Raw genomic sequence first — 23,045 nt, forward strand, 5'->3', positions numbered from 1 at the left:
CTGGCCTCTTGTGAAACCTTCATTGATTCCTTTTCACAGGGTAGTATGCCTCAGCTGTCTTCTGCACATTTCTATTCAGAAGGCATTTCTTTTACAAGAGAAAGTGGATCTGTATCTCAACCTATTCCTGAGTTTTCCACTGAAATCAATGACTTCTGCCAGGGAATTTCTCAGGGCTTTACAGTGAATGGCATTTGTGATTTTCATGGTTCCTTTTGCTAGATTGCTTATCAGAAAAATTGTATGTTCCCAACATTTTCCATTCTAGAATTGGGCTTTGTAAAGTGGAAAACTTCTTGGTTGAGAGACACCAAGTATACTCTTATTCAGATCTCCTATTTCTCTGGTTACCCCAGCACAATCTGTAACTGCAGATGCATAAGATTTTGCTTGGGGAGTAATAGTGCATGGTCTGTGGAACAAATAAGACAGATCTAAGTAAATAAATGTCAAGAAGCGGTTGGTAGTTTGTATGTGCTCATGTCCTTCCTTTTTCTGTGGTTCTATGGATTTCTGCAAGTAAATTCAGACAACACTGTCTTGTGCACAAACAAGGGGGTCCCATGTTTTGCCCTCTCTGGAGGCTGGTAGTGATTGTTTGGGAGGTAGCTGTTCTGCATATTCTTACCCTCCAAGCTTCCTACATTCCAACAAAAATAAAATGTAATTTCAGACGAGCTGAGTAAGACCAGGACAGACCTTCATAAATGAAAATTGCAACAAGGGAGTCTTCCAGAATTTGATCCAGTTCTAGGGAGCTTCTCAAGTAGGCCAGTTTACCTCCTTTCAAAACAGATCACTAAATAAACTGTGCTCCATGTTTCCTTTCAAGCAGGCCTGGAAGTCAGAGTTTTCATTCCCTTGGATAGTAATGTTCCTGGATGTATTTTCACCCTTTCCATTGATACTTAGTCATTCTGAAGATTCAGAAGTACTCTCTAAAGATCATTGTGGTGACCCACTTTTGGCCTAGGCAATAGTGTGATGTTCTTCGTGTTTCACTGTTGCAGTCATTACACTTGGGTTATCCTGCTGGCAGGCTACCCTCAGTCGGCCTGAATTCCAAAGTCTAGGTCCGGCGTCTGTTGCCGTCACCTCTTCCCTGATGTCAGTGCACCAGGGGTATAAAAGATGCAGCTGATGCCATTTTCTTCAGTCTTTCTTGCTGCGCGGTGCCCGAAGCATAAGCAGTTTGCAAGTGCCGATCGGCCGACTCCTGAGATTTTTGTGTTCGAATTTCAGACCCGAAGTCTTCATTAAAGCTAAATACCCCGTTGGGGAAACTTTTTTCTTGCTCCAGACCGATGTCAGAAAAAGTTAATAATTATGTTTCTTGTGGGAAGCAAATACCTCATAAGGACTTTCATTCTTACTGTATTCCTTGCCTAAGCCCTGACCACGAAGTTGCTAGTTGTCAGTTTTGTGCTAGATTTAACCAATGCACTATTAAGCGTCTGTACGATTTTGCATTACACTATTTTGGAAGAAGATTTAATTATACGATGTCGGATAGCCATCCGACTACCGGAATTCACAAGAAACGCAAAGAAAAGGACAGGCATCCGAGGTCCAAAACCGACGATGAGGCTTCTTCTAAGCCAGCCGTCGGTTCGCCGGTTCTCAGTGAGGCACCTTCGCAGACCCTGATGCCCGCTACTTTAAAACCGCAGGCTGCTACCAACTCCCACGTGGAGTCGACTAGGCCACTGAAAGCTCAAAGTATTGGACCTTCGGAGACTATTCCCTCAGATGGTCCGGAGCCGCTGAGCAGGCATCTGCTTCTGAGGGTGTTTTCAGACCTACTCAATTATACATTAAAATGACTTCAGCTTCAAAGGCAAAGACTAAAGCACCTTTAAAGACAAAGAAACAAGTACAATAGCCTCATGGACAGGCCTCCATGCCCAAAAAACAGATGCTCAAAATGGCCAAAGACTTAATTACTTTGATCAGGGGTTCCCATCCCCCACCTGATAAAAGGCCTAGGCAAGAGACAGAATATGAATCTTCAGATCAGGTTTCCATTTCATCTGATTCTTCTTCTGATCAGGAACACACTCTTCCTATCCCTTCAGCCTCTCCTCCTGAGGATTACTGTTTTGGGGAAACCTTGCATACCATGAGGGAGCATTTTCACTGGGAGAGCCAAGATTTTTCAGAATCTAAGAAAAGGCTCAGAGACTTCCTTTTACTACCACAACACAGGCCCCTAGCTATTCCACCTGTGTTAGACATTGTAGATGTATTTTCAGAGTCCAGTCTGACCCCTGACTCCTTACCACCAGCTCCTGTTAAGCCGGACAGGTACTACAGGGTTCCTGACTCTCATAAATTCCTTTTCAAAAACCCTGCTGCTGACCTAGAAAAAATCTCTCAGGGTCCCAGAGGGGGTCAAGGCTTCCACTGCAAAAAACCCTACCCCCTCAGACAGGGATTCTAGGGCATTGGACAGATGAGGAAAAAAGATTTAAACTTCTGCTACCCTGGCTATAAGGGTTTTAAATTGTCAGTTTCATATGCTCAAATATCAGCAATATATTACGTCACTGCTTAAACAGAAAATGTTGATAAATTCTGAATGTGCAGAAAACAAAGAAATGCAGGATTTATTGCATGCAGCTGAACAAGTTGAAAGCATACTTTGCAATGTGGTTTTGATTCTTTGGAGGCCTCCTGCAGGGCCGCTGTTGAGGGTTCTGTCATCAGGAGGCATGCATGGTTAAAGGAACAAAATCTGCCTGATCATGTCAAAGCAAAATTATTAGATGCTCCATTACAGCATGATACCTTGTTTGGTGTTAAAGCAGAAGAGGTGTTAAAGAAAATGGAGGACAAAGCTAAATCTATGCAAACTGTTAAGGATTTCTTACAGGTACAGCCTCCTAGATTTAGCAGACACTGGCCTACAAAGAATTGGGCCTTTCCAGTGTCAGACAGACTACAAAGGGGCGGATACAGAAGCCCAAGTGGCAGATCCTAGCCCCAAGGTTCGTACAGGTCTAAACAATGGGGTGCTTCTACCTCCAAAAGTGGAGAAGACAAGTCACAGCCATACAGGAAACCGTCCCAATGACTTCCCCCTGCCTGCACCAAGCACTTATCTTCTGGCAGCACCTTTAGGGGGAAAACTAGCACTTTTTTCTCAAAACTGGCACATAGCCCAGGACATATGGGTCCTAGACATAGTCTCACAAGGCTACAAGTTTCACTTCCATACCCTGCCAAGGACAAACAGTTGGCCAGACCTGCCAAAACATCAATGGGCAGAGGCACAAAAGCAAGTCTCATCTCTCATGGAAATAAGGGCCATTAAACAAGTACCAGAGCAAGAGCAGGGACAAGGATTTTATTCGACTTTTCTTGGTCCCAAGAAAGGACAAGACCTGGAGACCAATACTGGACCTATCTGTTCTAAACACATTTCTGGATATACCAAAATTCAAAATGTTGACTCTACAGCAACTTCTGCCCATGCTGGACAAGAAGGCTTGGCTTGCGACTTTAGACCTAAAAGAGGCATACCTGCATGTCCCAATCAGACCAACATGCAGAAGATACCTCCGATTCAAAGCTGGCTCAATGCACTACCAATTCTCTGCACTGCCCTTTGGCTTATCTACTGCATCCTGGGTCTTCACAAAGTGCCTGGCACCAGTAATTGCATTCCGCAGACAAAGAGGAATAGAAATATATCCTTACTTGGACGGCTGCCTCATTCAAGCAGAGAACAAGGACATTCTACTACAGCATCTGGCGTTTGTAAAGAGATTATTACCATGCCTAGGGTACACAGTCAATGAACAGAAATCAAAACTAGTACCCTCTCAAGAGATAATATTCCTGGGTGCAAGCTTAAATACAACTGCCCAGATGGCTTATCTCACGCCAGACAAACAAAGGCAACTGATTACCTATTTCAAACTGTTGGCAACAAAGGCCCAGTTATCTGCAAGAAAACTTCTGCAGGCTTTGGGCTTCATGGCATCCTGCATTCTACTAATTCCATATGCAAGACTGCATATGAGGAAACTTCAGTGGTACCTAAAAAGTGTTTGGACTCCACATTGCCACAGCCTGGAAACAATAGTTACTCTCATTCCCTGCCTGCAACAGGAGTTTCGATGGTGGGCGAAGGCCTGTCACCAGAACAAGGGACAGCCATTCACTCTACTCCCAGCCACACAGACATTAACAACGGATGCATCGGATTATGCCTGGGGAGCCCACATGGCAGGAAGATGTATTCAAGGCACATGGTCCACAAACCAAATGCATCTACATATCAATCAAAAAGAGATGCTAGCTGTTCAGAATGCCCTGACAGCCTTCAAGGACCTACTTCATCCGGGACAACTACTGATAAAGACAGACAACACCACGGTCATGTGGCATATAAACAAGCAGGGAGGCACTCATTCTTACCCCCTTTGCAGACTAGCCATGACTTTGTGGGACACAGCATTGACTTACCAAGTATATCTGCAGGCACAATTCCTGCCAGGAAAGATAAATACTCTGGCAGACGAACTAAGCAGAAACCTCATGGATCCCCATGAGTGAAAATTTGATCCACAAGTCTTCAGTATGATAACAAGAAAATGGGGATGCCCGGAGATGGATCTATTTGCCTTTCCTCACAACTACCAACTAAAAGGATTCTGCACAAGGACTTATCATAGACGAGCATGGAAAGTGGACACCCTATCTTTCAGCTGGAAAAGCTTAGCAGTATATGCCTTTCCTCCACTGCCTCTCCTCCCCAAGGTACTCCTAAAGGTCAGACAATAGAAGCCAAAGATGATACTGATTGCCCCAGACTGGCCCCGCCAGTACTGGTATCCAATTATAAGAAACTTGTCTCAGTGCCCGGCTTGGACCTTACCTCAAATACCTCATCTACTATCCCAACAAAACAATCAGATCCTGCACAGCCAGCTAAAAACCTTAAATCTGGCAGCATGTCAGATAATGTAGTCATAAAACGCGCCTCTCACTAAAGCTGTGATGGATGTCCTTTTTGAGGCCAGAAGGCCTAGTACCAGAAAATCTTACGCTGGAAAATGGAAGAGATTCTGTGCTTGGAACCAGGCACAGGGAATTGACACAGCTGTACCAAATATTCCTCAGATTTTGCAATACTTAACTGAGATGCTGGACAAAGGCTTATCCTTTTCATCAATTAAAATTCATGCCTCTGCCATTTCGGCTCATTACAATACAGAGCCACCAATCTTTTCTCATCCTTTAAGGCAGTACCTCAGAGGAGCCAAAAACTTAAGGCCTTCAAGGAGATCACCAATACCTGCATGGGACCTCAATTATGTCTCGGAAAAACTCACCCTGCCTCCTTTTAAGCCAGCTGCTACAGCTGATATAAAGTTTTTATCTTGGAAAACAACTCTGCTCCTAGCAGTAACTTCTGCAAGACGAGTCTCAGAGCTGCAGGTACTCATGGCTGTGGAACCTTTAATCCAGACAGGGTTTCTCTGAGGACAAACCCGACATTTATGCCTAAGGGTAGTGTCCAGTGTGGCCCTTAACCAAGCTATTCATCTGCCTACTTTTTATCCAAACCCACAGAACAAGGAGGAGAGAATTCAGCATTCTTTGGACATACACAGACAAGTACGCTTCTACTTGAACAGAACCAAAGCTTTCAGAAAGACGGAGCAACTACTAGTGGCTGTAGGATTACAAGGAAAGGCTGTCTCAAAGCAGACTATTTCTAAGTGGATAAGCCATTGCATTCGTGTCTGCTATTCACAACATGGGAAGCCAGTGCCTAAGGGCATTAGGCCACATTCAACCAGAGCAGCAGCCACTTCAGCAGCCTTCCTCAGGGGAGTACCCACCAAAGACATTTTAGAGGCTGCTAAATGGAGTTCAGTGCACACCTTTACAAAGCACTGTCATTTACCACTCTACTCTAAATCCAGGGCAGGCTTTGCCACTGCAGTTCTGCAGGGCCTCATAGCTGCTCCTAATGCTATATTAGCTCCATCCTCCCAACCATAGCTTTGGGATTCAACCCAAGTGTAATGACTGCAACAGTGAAACACGAAGAACATAGTACAGTTGTGTACACTTACCATAAATGTAGATGTTTGAGTGTATTCACTGTTGCAGTCCAGGCTACCCACCCACCATCCCCCATTTCTTTGCTGGAACTTATCTGCACTTCTCTAATCTATACAACCTTTGTGGTGTATTTGCTTGTAGATGAAGGTATAATATATTTTGGTGCATGCATGTTTTATTGGCATATTTTTTAGCCTACCTTTTGAGGGCACCTGACATCTGGGGCAAGAAAAACTGAAGAAAATGGCATCGGCTGCATCTTTTATACCCCTGGCACACTGACGTCAGGAAAGAGGCGACAGCAACCAACGCCGGACTTAGACTTTGGAATTCAGGCCGACTGAGGGTAGCCTGCCAGCAGGATAACCCAAGTGTAATGACTGCAACAGTGAATACATTCGAACGTCTACATTTATGGTAAGTGCACACAACTGTACTTTTCTCTTATGGTATTTGCCAAGGGCAACTGCCACAGCCTTCCTCAAAGAATGGATCTACTCAGACAATACAGAGGTTATTTTGATAAAACCTAGCTTGCCTGGATGATTCAATTTTGATACCTTTTTGGTGCCTCTATTTATATGAGGACGTGTAGCGAGTGTTAAAGAAGGCAAAGAATCTTGGTACTCCAAAATCGTATATTGGTAACTGGATAACATTTTCTAGTTTATGCCAGACTAAGAACCAGGTTCCCTTCAGGGTTTCTGTACCACTGGTTCTCCAGTATTTGAGTTGTTATCCTCTGGCCTAACTTACTCTTCTGCCAAGGTTCCCCTATTGGCATTTCAGCAGTTCTGCCCTTGAATCCCTCTCTTTTCAGTTCCATCTATTGTTAAACTTTTCTTGAAATGGATTTCTTCTGTATTTACATCCATCTAGAAAACAGGTAGATTCTGACTGGGATCTTTACTGATAAGAATTTCATTTCATGGGAAATAGTTTTCTTATTGCAGTAGCATCTGCAAGAGTAGTATCTGAGAAGCAAACTCATGCAGACACTTTTTATAACAAAAGAAAAGTGTGTTTTGCAACCTTTAAATAAATGTAAAGTTTAAAAGATTGCTTTTGAACATGGAATACAAAAATGTACCAAGCCATGTTTATGGCATGAATATTCACAGACAGGTGGGCGGCACTACACTTTGGGTTCCAGCTCTAGTTATGCTGGATTAGTGTAGGTAAGTAACTGTAAGTTAGTTATGTGGAAAGAAAATGAGGAATTTTTTTTTGTGCCAAACTGTTACTTTAACAGTTGGTCAGTTACATAACTAATTTACAATTACTTACCTATGCTAATCTGGTATAATTACAACTGGAACCAAAGTGACTTTAGCACTGCCTGCCAATGAATATTCATGTTGTAAACATAGGTCGGTACATTTTTTCTTCTGTATTTAGAAGCAAATTTTAAAATGTTTTTAATTTTAATAGGTGCAGAACGACCTTTTGTTTGATCTATGCAAACACTTTTGTTTTTCTATTTTAAAAAAAAGTTGTTTCACACTTTTAGACATGATCTTAAAAAAGAATGTCAATTTGTGTCAAAATAGACTATTTGGTTGTCTGTTGGTGTTTCTTTTGTTGTTTTTGCCATAAAAAGACACTTTCCAATAGGGTCAAGGATAATTCTACCAGCACCTTGACTTCAGTGGCTTTTTGGAAAGGTGTGAACTCTAGAAGCATTCTAGAGGCAACTACCTGTTCATCTGTATTTAATGTACACTGGACTCCTTTTCCAGGTGTAGAACAGGCTTTGCTAGAATTATTCTCCAGGGTATCCTAGACCCTCATACTTCCTCCTGCCATTCTTTATAAGCTGTGGTATTCTACCCATATAGCTAAGGCTATTGCAGCTGTAATTCAATTAGTGAACATAGTACAATTGCCTAAGTAAAATTATTATGACAGTAAATGTTCGAATAACTCACTTTTACAGTAGCTGCTCCCTCCATCCAACCAACCCCTTGTTTATTTTTATTGTTCGGGTAAGCACCTGTATGATTTTACCTAAAATGTATCTTTTTTATCAGGAGTGTAGCATCCATTTTTCTCATTAACAAGAAAGTACTGAGGGATTTGGCACCCAGACTCTTGATTTCCTCCATGCCATTAGGACTCTGGGTGCCAGTGAAAAGTGCCTGGAGGCTCTAGAAGACTGGTAGGCCATTATATGTTAGGATATAACTCATACAGCTAAGGCAACTGCAGCAGTGATTTACTGCTACTCTGAAAACTGCATTGTGATCGTTGATACTTTAAAGATTAAATGGAAGTTTTCGTTAATGCTAAACCACCCCACATACACCCTTAGAAAAATTACAGCATTTTGTTTTATAGCAAAACAGTAGCAGAACATCAGTTTATTTAGTAAACAGAGTTATGGGGTTATGTCCTCCCTACAAAACATTTTCAGGCTACATAAACTGAAAACTATAGCAATCTGTTTACATCCCCCCAGCTTCCACATCCATGCAGTCTAAATATGCAAGCTCCACAAGGTCACAGTAGCATAGTAAATGTACTAGAATACGTAGTTTTGATAGAGAACAGTGTGTCCTTTTTCCTCCCAGGTACCTTAATGTTTCTTTTGTCCATCATTAGTAACAGCTGTCTGTTAAGTGACCTAATCTAAACAGCATTGTAGTGCTTACGTTTATAAGGGTTCTTGACTTTGATTTAAGTGAGAAGGTGTCAGGAGTAATAGTGTACTGCTTGGTAATGGGAAGGAGAATGTGAATACGGAAGCACTGTGCAAGGACAGTGTAGGAAGGATGGCAACATACTTAACATTTTTGTACGTTTCTCAAGGATGCATATTTATGCATAGACAATGTGTAAGTTCTGTGATTTTGAACCATCTGCAATGATTTCACTTGCCCTTGCTTTGATTTTTTTTTTTGTGTTGAAAGGTTGGGAGGCATTGGTCTTCTGGAGGTGGGAATTGAATTCATCCTTCATAGAATCATCTGTTGTGCATTCATAGTAAGCCCTCACTGCATATTTTGTTCTCCTTGGTCTGACCATGTGTCATCTTGAGCACTTCAGACACCTCAGCACCAAACGATAATCATTTAGTAACTTATTACTACTGTAGACGTGAAGTGTCCAGTACATGCAGCCTCAGCTCTGATGACAGGAGTGCAAATTCTGTCATTCCTTTGACTGAGGGTGTGGTATTAGGTACTCTGATCAGTAGCCTTATACTCAGACAACACAGTCTTTGTTATGGATAGTGTACATCAGTTCACCAGTTAGGTTCAGGTCAGGCTTGCCATCATTCTCTATGTGAGCACTACATTCTCTTTGTATTGTACCCATTCTCTCCAAAACGTCCAGATATTCAATAGCTGTTACGAACAGCAGACAGAATTTTTATTTCTGTAAGTGGCAGACACATTAAGTTGCCATTGTTCACGGCACAGACTCCAACTTCAGTTTGCCTTCCTGGGTTAACCTGATATCACCTTGTACTCCCAGGACTTAGGTTGAGGATCATCTCAAGTAGGAGAGAAACCACAGCCAGTCAAAAAGTCTTCAGAAGCAAAATTAGGTGATGTGAAGTTGTTCAATCTTGCTGTTCATTCATTACTGATGGGTTTGGAGCCGATCCTCGGCTCCAACACTGCCGACTAGCAAGCTCAAAGTTCTCCAGTAGCTCGAGACCCCACCCCTTATCCCATAATGCATTGCTGGAATTACCTCAGAACTAGTTTGCCGCGGCATGGATCTCTTGGTTTCCAGCTTGGCTCGAGTCTTTATCGGGGGTTTTTCAACTTTCAGCAAGTTATATTTTCACTTTTTTTATATACTTTGTTCTATTCATAGTAGCAGATATACTAGTTAGTAAGTAGTACTTTTTTCTGTGTCTTTACCCCTTTCCTCAGTATTCTGTCTTGCCTTCGGCCTTAGTATTAGTTATTAGTCAGTGATCCCCTTTGGGACTGTCGTTTTGGATCTCTATTTACTGTTTGTAGTTATTAGTGCCCCTTTTTTGGGCTATGTGTATGTTTGTGCGAGTTACTTAGTTTCTTAGTTAATCAGTGTGCTTGAGTTGTGTAATGTATGAAGATAAGGACAAGCATCCAAAGTCTGGTTTTAAAAAGTGCCCAGACTGCGGACAGAAAATGTCAGTCACAGATGCCCATGTGCAGTGTGTTTACTGCTTGAGTGAGGTACATCTGCAAGAGTCTTGCAGCATATGTCATTCCTTTTCCACAAGAGTGTTAGTTGAAAGGAAGAGTAAATTGATTGATAGGGGTATCATTAAGCACCCCTTTTCTGAAGCATTGTCTGACCAGGATGGAGCCAGTAAATCATCCAAATCTTCTAAGTCTTCCACTGATTCTAGATCCAAAAAAGGAAAGAGGTCAGAAATTGTGGTGACTTCGGCTCCACTGCCCTCGGAGCCGACAGTCTGCTCTTTTCGGAACCGGGACAAGGCCTTGGAACCGGTTACCGAAAAACCTCCTTCCATGTTGCTCCAGTCGGCTCCATCTATCCACTCTTCCAGGTCCTCTGTCAGCTTATCTGATCTGGATATGGACCGGCTGGTTCAGAAACTCTTGAAGGCACCAGGCCTAGTTAAATTGCTGTCGGCTCAGACACAACAGTCGGAGCCAAAGACCACTACCCTTGAATTGTCTACTCCTCCGAGCCATATCGGACCTTCGGAGCTGGAGGAGGCTGACCTGATGATCATGAATCCCTAGGAGCCAACACCTGCTCCACTGTCGTCGGCTCCATCTGCTCGGATGTTCTGGGTGCCGACCGGGGACTCTAGGAGCCGACACTCTCCGGTCGTGTCTGGGGAGGATAGCCGCACCGACTTGATGCCGACTCTTCCTCTCTGGGCATCGGCTCGGGTGAGCTCAGCTCCTACCTCGGGCTCGGAGCCCATGGCTTCGGTGCAAGAGAAGATCGTGGCTCCATCGGAGCCATCAACTCCTACTCATCAGAGCCAAGGTGCTTTCAGTGCCATGAGGCGAGTGTTGTCTCCTAAGACTTCATCTCAAGGTCTGGCCTCTTCTTCCCCTAAAGTGCCTGTGTTTGTTTTTGTTTCCTCTGGTCCTCCCAAGCGTAGAGACCCAGAGCCTCAGGTAGCCCCACAGGGCGCTCCCTGCTCTTCTGATACCTCTCCAGAAGTTTCCCAGGAAGAGATTATGCAAGAGGAGGCATTTGGACCCCCCCCCCCCACAGGAGTCTATCACATTGGACACCGACCTGGATGAATCAGAAGGGTCCCCCAGATCCCTCTCTGGGGACATCTCCTTTGCAGAGATTCTTGAAATCCTTAGGCAGAGGGGTGATTGGCAGTCCAAGAGCCCTATTGAGGACAAGTCGGTTCTCCTGAAGGCGTTTGGTTCTCAACCTTCCACCTCTTGGGTATCTCTGCCCTACGATGAGCTTATGGATCTGGTCTCTCATAGGGCGTGGTAGTCTCCAGAATCTATGGAACCTGTTCCTCGGAGGCCCAATAAGTTTATTACAGCCCCTGTGGATAAGTCCTTTTTGACCAAGGGAGTCCCTGTTGATGCCATGGTGGTGGCGGCAGCCACCAAAAAGGAAATATCTGAGACTTCCTCATCTATCCATCCCCCTCATAGAGAATCTAGGATCATGGATAGATACGGGAAATGCATGTTCAGTTCAGCGACTTTCTCACTCAGATCACTGAACTACTTGACACATTTTACTAGACTGCAGAGAGATCTCCTTAAGGAGTTGGGAGATGCTCTTCAGGGTGCTGTAGCTTTGAGTGTATCCGATAAGATTGCCACTCAGCTCTCTACCCTCAATTCGATAGTCAAACTCGTCCATGTGTCTTGTATCATATGCAGCTGATGGTTCGAGCAGAGCTGCAGGTACAGGAGTCGCTCTCCGTAAGCATGCCTGGATGTGACTCTGTTCCTTCGTGGAACTCTTCAAGTCTTCCTTTAATAATACCCCATTTGACAGCTCATCCTTGTTTGGGCCAAAGGCGAAGGAGACTTTAACCAGGTCTGAGCAAGAAGGAAAGACTCTGCCGTCTGAGTCCATTTTTCCACCCCCACTCGACCCTTTCCCAAAGGTCAGAGGGGAGGAAAGATGTGGTTTCGGAAAGCCCAAGGAGCTTTTCAAGACACACGTGGAGAGCCCCCCTCCAGAGGCAGAAGATGGGGTTTCAGTGGAAGACGTCGCCCTCGCGGGAGAGGAGGTCCACAACACCAGGGTGACAGAGATCACTTCTCTGTTCAGTCCTAACAGCGCTCCTGAAGGGAGGCCCGCCTGTCCTACTCTGGAGGCAGTCGGGGGGGGGGGGTCACCTTTGTACCCCAAAGCCTGGCTAAATATAACAAATGACAGTTTGGTACGAAGTATCATTTCCAGAGGATATTTCATACCATTCTCCACCCAGCCTTTTCCCATCAAAAAAACTCCTGGACGTTCCACCCAGTCACATGGGACACGCCGCAGTAGAGGTACGCCGATTGCTAGAAAAATTCATCCAGCCAGTCCCAGCAGACCAGACAGGATTCGGAACTTACTCAAGGTTCGTTTTGGTTCCAAAGAAAACAGGGGACTGGAGACCCATTTTGGATCTCAGCAGACTCAAACAATTTGTGAGAAAAGAGAAGTTCTGAATGGTCACACTACAACTCCCCTTGTTGGGGAATGACAATTGGATGTGCTTGATCGATCTTAAGGATGCGTACTACCACATAAAGATGGCCAGACCATCCAGAGATCACCTGTGTTTCCGGCTGGGAGTTTATCATTATCAGTTCCGAGCTCTGCCCTTTGGTCTCACTACAGCCCCCATTGTGTTCACCAAGTGCATGGCAGTAGTCACGGCTCACGTGAGGTGTCTAGGATTCCAGGTGTTCCCTTATCTAGACTATTGGCTCCTTACCTCCACCACCAGGCATCAACTTCTTCAAACGAGAGAGGCTACTCTGACACTCTGCGATCAGCTAGGCATTACAGTCAACTTTGAAAAGTCTGCCTTGTTGCCATCGCAGCATATCATGTTTATAGGGACAGAACTAGAAACGTCAACCACCAGTCTCTGCCTTCCGCCAGAAAGAATCTCTATTCTTCGCCAACACATCATGTCCCTAATGTCAAAGAACAGAGTACCAGCAGCAGAGGTATTGAAAGTTTTAGGATTGATCGCGGCGGCTATTCTAGCAATTCCCTTTGCAAGGATGCATATGAGAATCCTTCAATGGCTTCTATTCACGCAATGGTCTTACCAAGAACTTCCAATGAGTCGCATAATCCTGATAAATTCCTGCAAGAAGGATCTTCAGTCGTGGTTGATGTCTCTTCATGTCACAGTAGGACGTCCTTTCATGCTTCCCTCTCCAGCTGCTACTGTGACCACGGACCCTTCCCTGATAGGGTGAAGGGGGGCTATTTCAGGGAAAGACTGCCTAAGGCACATGGACAGATCAAGAATCACATCTGTATATCAGTGTCCTGGAGATGAGAGCAGTACTTCTAGCGTTGCAATACTTTCAGGACTCTCTTCCTCTAGGGACAATTGCAATACAGACAGACAACATGTCATTGGTCTGCTATCTGAACAAACAAGGTGGGACCAAGTCTCATCTCCTTTGCCGAGAAGCACTCGGATTATGGCAGTGGGCACTGTCATCCCAGCGCTTTGTGTTGGCAACGCACATCCTTGGCAAATACAACGTAATAGCTGACAGACTGAGCAGAGCAATCTTGCTGCCCCACGAATGGTCCCACATACAAGAGATTGCAGACAGGATCTTCCGCAAATGGGGCCAGCCTTCCTGCGACCTCTTCGCCAGTCACATCAGCAACAAATGCAGAAGCTATTTTGCCCCAATTCCCACACCAGGTCACTCCCCGAGGGATGCTCTTGTCCACGATTGGCCCCCGGGTCTCCTCTGTGCATTTCCACCAATTCCCCTGATATCCAAATTCTTACAGAAAGCAAAGTTGCTGGGACGGACAGTCATCCTCATAGCCCCTCATTGGACTCGTCAGATTTGGTTCCCGTTTCTTTATCATCATATTCTGGAAGATCCATGGATCCTGGACCCAGTTCCGGACTTGTTGACACATCCATCAGGGGATCTTCACCCGTCATTGCAGACAGTAAAGCTAACCGCTTGGCTGCTCCAATTCCCCGCATAGCCAGGCTCTATAATCTTTCCCATGACACTAGTCCGATTTTGTTGGCTTCCCACAAACCTTCCACCAGAAAATTGTATTGTAGTAAGTGGAAGAGATTTTCCATTTGAGCTTCTTCCCACAACATTGACCCTTATCAAGCGCCATTGTCTTCTATCTTACAATTCTTGACAGAAATCTTCAACAAAGGAGCAGCGGCAGCTACGGTACGAGTACAATTAGTTGCTATATCTAATTTCCATCTAGGAATTGATGGTCTGAATATTCTGACTCACAAATTGTCTAAGGCTTTTCTAAAAGGTTCCTTTCACATAAGGCCTTCAGTGAAGACACCTTTTTTCCCCCTGGAATTTAAATTTTATGTTATCTCGTATAATTCTTCCTCCTTTTGAGCCTACATCATCTTGTGAACTAAAATTCTTGTCATGGAAAACTATCTTCTTAGTAGCCATCACTTCAGCCTGTAGAGTTTCAGAGCTCCAAGCCCTTTCCATCAAGCCCCCTTACATGGTCTTCCATACTGACAGAGTATCTCTTAGAACTAATCCATCCTTTCTGCCCAAAGCATGTTCTGAAGTTAACATTAATCAAGTCATTGAGTTGCCTCTTTTCTTCCCTAATCATACCAACAAATTGGAATATATGTTGCATAAACTCGATGTTCACAGACAACTTAGATTTTATTTGGACAAGAACGAAAGACATTAGGAAATCAGATCAGCTCTGTGTCCTTTTCTGAGACCAGGATAGGTAAACCAGTTGCTAAAACAATCCTGTCTAAGTGGCTGTCGGATTGCATCACCTATACATATGCTTGTCATAAAATGCCATTATCTAGTAAGGTAAAGGCTCATTCAACCAGAGCAGTTTCTACCTTGTCAGCCTTTCAAGCTAAATTGCCTTTGGATAACATCTTTGCAGCAGCCACCTGGTCTTAACCTCACACTTTTATAACTCATTACAAAGTTGATAAGGCCTCCAGGGACAGGGCTTCATTTGGTTCTACTGTTCTGAAGTGTGTACTGCCATGAGCCACCCAAGATCAGGGTGCTAGGATGCTACCCATCAGTGATGAATGAGCAGCGAGATTGAATAACTTCACATAAAGAAGTTATGTACTCACCATAATGATCCATGTGAGTTGTTCCATCTTGCCCTCATTCTCACGTCCCTCCCTCCTGGCTGACAGTTGACCTGGAGGCTGTCTTCATCCTGGTTTTTCAATGTGTATTCATTCCTTGGTAGAATAATTATTGTCCTATTATATGGTACGCAGCAAACAAGATCTGAGGTAATTCCAGCAGTGCATTATGGGATAAGGGGTGGGGTCTCGAGCTACTGGAGAACTTTGAGCTTGCTAGTCGGCAGTGTCGGAGCCGAGGATCAGCTTTTAACCCATCAGTGATGAATGAAGACGAGATGGAACAACTCACATGGAACGTTATGGTGAGTACATAACTTCTTTTTTCTAGCTGCTACGGCTCAGCCTCTCGTACAAGGTTAGACTCCTTTCCTAATGGTGAGATGATATATCTACCCAGACCCAGTATTCATTCTCAAGGTACAGTCTGGTGTAATTAATCTATTTTGTGAATATCTTGCCAGACCCTAAGCCCCTACACCCCAGCCATTCAACTCATTTTGTTTGTGTGTTTAAAGCTTGGGCATATTTTACCCTTTTGCTGCTCAGAATGTTGCCAGTTTCTAGAATGTTACCCAGTTCTACTTGGTAAATGTGAATATTACCTCTGTGCACATACTTTTTGGTGTCCTGTCAGAAACTTGTGACCTGCAATCATCAGTTTTGTAACTTTAGAAGTTAAACTGTGATTGCAAACAGAATGCACTGAATTTTGAAATGTGCTGTACTACCAGTAAAGTATGTGGGTTGACCCCTCCTACTTAAGAACAATCATAGCCTCTAAGATTGCATTATCTTAATGTAGACAACAGACTACTTGATTTATCTTATCCTTAGAGTTATGTATTCCCGTTGTTTGTTCATGTAGTCTCACTGTGTGGATTGCAGTTCTGGTCCTCAGAATCTCAACAGGAACCCTTTATTTCTCTGTACTAATAAACAGTACTGCTTTTAACATGAAACAAATTTATGTCCAGAGTACAAAGTTCTTGCATCATGTCTGCTCACTGCTTCTGCAGATGGAATTAGTCAAATACTCTTCCGCAGATGTAATTATTCAAATACTGTCTGGTATGTAAACAGTCAGATGTATACTCGCATTCAGAACTTGAAAGTATTTTTATGACCTTCTACTCATGTTTCTGTAACTATACAAGTCCCATGCTGTCCTAATATCCAGCTTTATGGCTTCTGTTTACTGCAGGATTTTGTGTAACGGTGGCTGGTTTAATGTGAAAGTTACTCTTGGAATGTTTTTCTCCAGGCCTCCTTTGAAAATGGACTACAACCCAAATGGACATTTTTAAAAGTTCAGAATATATAACTATATTTTTGCACTGTGGCTTACATACTGTAAGGCTTGCTAAATTTTTGCATTTATGATTTTTAGTCAGTAAATGCTAATCAAATTGTAGTTTGTCATAGGAGTTACAAGACTGTTAGGAAATTTAAATTTAAAAAAAAATTATATATATATATATATATATATATATATATATATATATATATATGTATACTGTGCTGAGTCAGCTAATTTTCCTTTGCCACATTATTTAAATTTGTTTATTATAGATATGAAACATGGATTGACTTCAGTGGGTATTTTCTGCAAAGAGAACCGATATGGAAGTGTCAATGTAGAAAAAGGTAGGAGACTTTATCTTAGACTCATTTTTTTTTCCTGTTTTGCTTCCTGCAGTTTTATAATTCCATTGTTTCTGGAAAAATACTAAGATTGCATAGTTTTTGTGTTTTGTTGCTGCATGTATTGAAGCTCTTGCTTTTCATTTTTTCTGTACCTTTTGATTGTATATGTAAAGTATAGTTTCAGGAAGTGTGTTTTATGGCACATTACCTTACTTTTCTAACGGGTGCTGCTCACTGTAAAAGTTATTGTAGATTAGCTTTGGGGGGGGGGGGGAGTCACTGTAACAGTAAGTATGTCATACCTTTGCAGTTTAATCCTGTTCTCTCTCAGCTTTTTAAACAGCAGTCCCTTGGTGCCAATGTAAGCTTACGCTAGTCCTTTACCTGTGTTGCATTGAACTGTGTGTGAGAGAAAAGCAGTCTGATAAGGTCACTGTTGGGCTTTTTTTTCTTCAGTTCTTCATGCTGCTTCAAGTGCTTTACATCTTGCACCACCTTTTGAGTTATTTCAAATGAGAAGTTGGCTCACTCTTATTTTCAGTTTTGTTCCTCCTTGGGATCTTCAGTCAAAATTTTTTTCCAGACAGGTTGTCCATAGCCCTGTACAATTACAATTATAATTTTCATTTTTTACCATAAATTTCAGTGTTTTATTTTTAATAGTTTAAAACAGTTTTCTCCAGTTTCAGTTATTGTATTAGCCAGGATGCAGTAGAGGAGAAAAAACAAAACATAACCAAACTGGTAAAGGGGAATTGTCAGGGGAAAACCAACAGTGTTCCTTTCTAAGGAGGGAATTAATTCTCAAATGCCTTCCATACAGGGAGAGACAATGGCATTTTTTTTACAATACCGGTGTTGTCCTCACCGATCTCAGTGCTGCTATGCTAATAAATTAGCAGCATCTTCATCGGTACTTGAGTCCTTGTAATGTCTAGAGGAGCTAATGATTAAGTGTATGGCAGCTTTAATTATTTTCCAGCCCTGACCCTCAATTCTGCAATCTAAGCTGGTTTCAGAATTGTTTTTGGTCTTCATTTGGCTGCAGAGTCTTTGCTAAAGAGTATTTTAATGTAGTCCAGGAAGTTGCATTAAATTAGCAGGGTCTTTAGTTGGTACCTTACTTGGACAGACTGCAGTCTGTGTACTGAACACACTGATACAGATCTTACAGGTGACTGCAGATATTCAGCGGGAGAAAAGAAAACTGTCTTCCCCTTATTTCTTCTAGTGAGAATGATCGTGTTTATATATATATATATATATATATATATATATATATATATATATATATATATTAAAAACAAGGCCGAAATATGCATATCCATAGCTAGTGGGGTTTGGCTTTATTGGCCTGAAATTGTCCATTAAAATGACTTCAAATGTAAAAGTCATGGGCATTCAGAATCGCCATATAGCTGAAACACCTGATGTTCATAAGGGTCATTTGCATATATCCCATAGGCCTCTGTTACAGGAGGTTTGGGAGGTCACTCTTTGAAACTTCTAGCTTGGCTGGAGTTTTCATTTAGTTTTTTTTCTCATTAGTTTTTCAGTGTGACCTTTTAACTCTTTGTTTTTATATATATATACTGTTCCTTTTTCTCTTCTGGATTCGTATAGGGAGATCTCTGCATTTCAGTTCTAATGGTCTCCATGAGAAGATACCTGTTTTTCAGATGCATTAAACTGTATGGGTGGAGTCTTTAAATTCATTAAATTTATATGAAAGTCTTTAACTGGTCTGTAAGCAACTGCTTTTCGTCTGAGACTCAGAGAAATACGAGTCTTCCTAATGTGCTTTTAATGTAAACAGAATGAGAGTACAGTAGGCGTACTCCTTATGTGCAGTCTGCTGCCCTTGAGAAAACTGAAAGGATGTGCCAGTCCCCCTAAGGAAGACCACATCTTTTTAACACACACACACGCGCGCGCACACACACACACACACACACACACCCACACAAAACAGTCCTGCCCCTTTTTCTATATCTTCTTCTAGTAAGGGTGGGAAAGTTGTGCCTTAGATAAAGGATTCAAAAATATTTGACAGATGCGAGAAAAAATGTTTACACAGCTTTTATACTGTCCTTTAACCCAATTGGTTGTTTATCATATATGGTGTCATATGAAGGTGCTTTTCTTAGAAAAGATTCAGGAATATTTACAGTCTGTAATTGGGCTTTAATGAAATCTCCTGTTACTATTTTAGGAATTTGGCTTCCCGGCTGTTGGTGTAGTGTTACCCATCACATTTAAAAAATTTTGATTGAGGAAAACTCTATACCACGTGGCATTTTGTAGCTGTTTGTTCTTTCCCTTTCATTGAGTGGTGACAAATCTATTATGCTTCTGTGAATTCACAGCTTTTTTGCTGTGTACTCTCATTTACAGCAGCCTTGATGTTCATCGTGTTTCACTGTTGCAGTCATTACAGTTGGGTTATCCTGCTGGCAGGCTACCCTCAGTCGTCCTGAATTCCAAAGTCTAGGTCCGGCGTCGGTTGCTGTCACCTCTTCCATGACGTCAGTGCGCCAGGGGTATAAAAGATGCAGCCGATGACATTTTCTTCAGTCTTTCTTGCCGCGCAGTGCCTGAAGCAAAAGTAGTTCGCAAGTGCCGGTCGGCCGACTCCTGAGATTTTCGTGTTCGAATTTCAGATCCGAAGTCTTCACTAAAAGCTAAGTACCCCATTGGTGAAACATTTTTCTTGCTCCAGACCGACGTCAGAAAAAGTTAATAATTGTGTTTCTTGTGGGAAGCAAATACCTCATAAGGACTTTCATTCTTATTGTATTCCTTGCCTAGACCCTGACCACGACGTTGCTAGTTGTTGGTTTTGTGCTAGATTTAACAAAAGCGTCAGTACGATTTTGCATTTCACTATTTTGGCAAACTATTTAACTATACAATGTCGTCGGATAGCCATCCGACTACCGGAATTCCCAAGAAACGCAAAGAAAAGGACAGGCATCCGAGGTCCAAAACTGACGACGAAGCTTCTTCTAAGCCAGTCGCCGGTTCTCAGTGAGGTGTCTTCGCAGCCCCTGATGACCGCTACTTTAGACTCGCAGGCTACTACAGACACCCACTTGGAGTCGACCAGGCTGCTGGAAGCTCAAGGTATTGGACCTTTGGAAACTATTCCCTCAGATGGGTCCGGAGCCGCTGCGCAGGCTTCTGAGGGTGTTTTCAGTCCTACTCAATTCTATGTTAAAACAACTTCAGCTTCAAAGGCAAAGACTAAAGCACCTTTAAAGACAAAGAAACAAGTACAACAGCCTCATGGACAGGCCTCCATGCCTAAAAAACAGATGCTCAAAATGGCCGAAGACCTAATTACTTTGATCAGGGTTTCCCATCCCCCTCTTGATAAGAGGCCTAGGCAAGAGACAGAATATGAATTTTCAGATCAGGTTTCCATTTCATCTGATTCCTCTTCTGATCAGGAATACTCTCTTCCTCCCTATGAGGATTCTGATGCTGAAGAGTCTATCCCTTTAGCCTCTCCTCCTGAGGATTATTCTTTTGGGGAAACTTTACATACCATGAGGGAGCATTTCCACTGGGAGAGCCAATATTATTCAGAATCTAAGAAAAGGCTCAGAGACTTCCTTATATTACCACAACACAGGCCCCTAGCTGTTCCACCTGTGCTAGACATTGTAGATGTATTTTCAGAGTCAAGTCTGACCCCTGATTCCTTACCTCCAGCTCCTGTTAAGCCGGACAGGTACTACAGGGTTCCTGACTCTCATAAATTATTTTTCAAAAACCCTGCTGCTGACCCAGAAACTCTCTCTCAGGGTCCCAAAGGGGTCAAGGCTTCCACTGCAAAAAACCCTACTCCCTCTGACAGGGATTCTAGGGCACTGGACAGATGGGGAAAAAAAAGATTTACACTTCTGCTACCTTGGCTATAAGGGCTTTAAATTGTCAGTTTCATATGCTCAAATATCAGCCCTATATTATGTCACTGCTTAAACCGAAAATGTTGATAAATTCTGAATGTGCAGAAAACAAAGAAATGCAGAATTTATTGCATGCAGCTGAACAAGTTGGAAAACATATTTTGCAATGTGGGTTTGATTCTCTGGAGGCCTCCTGCAGGGCCACAGTTACAGGTTCTGTCATTAGGAGGCATGCTTGGTTAAAGGAGCAAAATCTACCTGATCATGTTAAAGCAAAATTATTAGATGCTCCATTACAACATGATTTGTTTGGTGTTAAAGCAGAAGAGGTGTTAAAGAAAATGGATGACAAAGCTAAATCTATGCAAACAAAGAAAATGGATGACAAAGCTAAATCTATGCAAACAGTCCAGGAATTTTTTTTACAGGTACAGCCACCAAGACTTAGCAGACACTGGCCTACAAAGAATTGGTCCTTTCCAGTGTCAGACAGGCCACAAAGGGGCAGATACAGACGCCCTAGAGGCAGATCCCAGCCCCAAGGTTCGTACAGGTCTAAACAATGGGGTGCTTCTACCTCCAAAACTGGAGAAGACAAATCACAGCCATACAGGAAACAGTCCCAATGACTTCCCCTTGCCTGTGCCAAACACTTATCTTCTGGCAGCACCTTTAGGGGGAAAACTAGCACTTTATCCCCTCAAAATTGGCACATAATAACCCCGGACAAATGGGTCTTAAACATAGTGTCATAAGGCTACATGCTTCACTTCCATACCCTGCCAAGGGCAGACGTTTGGCCAGACCTGCCAAAACATCAATGGGCAGAGGCACAAAAACAATTCTCATCCCTCATGGACATGAGGGCCATTCATCAAGTACCAGAGCAAGAGCAGGGATAAGGATTCTATTCAAGACGGTTCTTGGTACCCAGAAAGGACAAAGCCTGGAGACCAATACTGGACCTATCTATTCTAAACACATATCTGGATATTCCAAAATTCAAAATGTTGACTCTACAGCAGCTTTTGCCCATGTTGGGCAAGAAGGCTTTGCTTGTGACTTTAGATCTAAAAGAGGAATACCTGCATGTCCCAATCAGACAGTCATGCAGAAGATACTTCTAATTCAAAGCTGACTCAATGCACTACCAATTCTCTGCACTGCCCTTTGGCTTATCTACTGCACCAAGGGTCTTCACAAAGTGCCTGGCACCAGTAATTGCATTCTGCAGACAAAGAGGAATAGACATATATCCTTACTTGGACGACTGCCTCATTCAAGCAGAGAACAAAGACATTCTACTACAGTATCTGGCATTTGTAAAGAGATTATTACCATGCCTAGGGTACACGGTCAATGAACAGAAATCAAAACTAGTACCCTCTCAAGAGATATTCCTGGTTGCAAGCTTAAATACAACTGCCCAGATGGCTTATCTCATGCCAGACAAAGGCAACTGACTACCTATTTCAAACTGTTGGCAACAAAGGCCCAGTTATCTGCAAGAAAAATTCTGCAGGCTTTGGGCTTCATGGCATCCTGCATTGTACTAATTCCAGATGCAAGACTGCATATGAGGTACCTAAAAAGTGTTTGGACTCAACATTGCCACAGCCTGGAAACAATAGTTAGTCTCATTCCCTGCCTGCAACAGGAGTTTTGATGGTGGGCGAAGACCTGTCACCAGAACGGACAGCCATTCACTCTACCCCCAGCCACACAGACATCAACGACGGATGCATCGGTTTATGCCTGGGGGCCCACATGGCAGGAAGATGTATTCAAGGCACATGGTCCGCAAACCAAATGCATCTACATATCAATCAAAAAGAGATGCTAGCTGTTCAAAATGCCCGGACAGCCTTCAAGGACCTACTTCATCCGGGACAACTACTGATAAAGACAGACAATACCACGGTCATGTGGTATATAAAGAAGCAGGGAGGCACTCATTCTTACCCCCTTTGCAGACTAGCCATGACTTTGTGGGGCACTGCATTGACTTACCAAGTATATCTGCAGATACAATTCCTGCCAGGAAAGATGAATACTCTGGTAGACGAACTAAGCAGAAACCTCATGGATCCACAAGTCTTCAGCATGGTAACAAGGAAATGGGG

The 23,045-nt window shown here is 43.0% G+C and overlaps 1 protein-coding gene across 1 annotated transcript in view; it reads left to right on the forward strand.

Moving 5' to 3' along the window:
* Positions 1 to 23,045, forward strand: part of SBNO2 (strawberry notch homolog 2) — a 2,660,605-nt gene that overhangs the window by 2,031,024 nt on the left and 606,536 nt on the right. The window contains exon 29 of the mRNA XM_044053813.1: positions 16,937 to 17,011. Within this exon, the coding sequence (XP_043909748.1) occupies positions 16,937 to 17,011 (75 nt within the window). The remainder of the gene's footprint in view (positions 1 to 16,936; positions 17,012 to 23,045) is intronic.

Source organism: Protopterus annectens, chromosome 13.part0, assembly GCF_019279795.1.
Source record: "Protopterus annectens isolate FY-2018-M chromosome 13.part0, PAN1.0, whole genome shotgun sequence".
Lineage (NCBI taxonomy): Eukaryota > Metazoa > Chordata > Ceratodontiformes > Protopteridae > Protopterus > Protopterus annectens.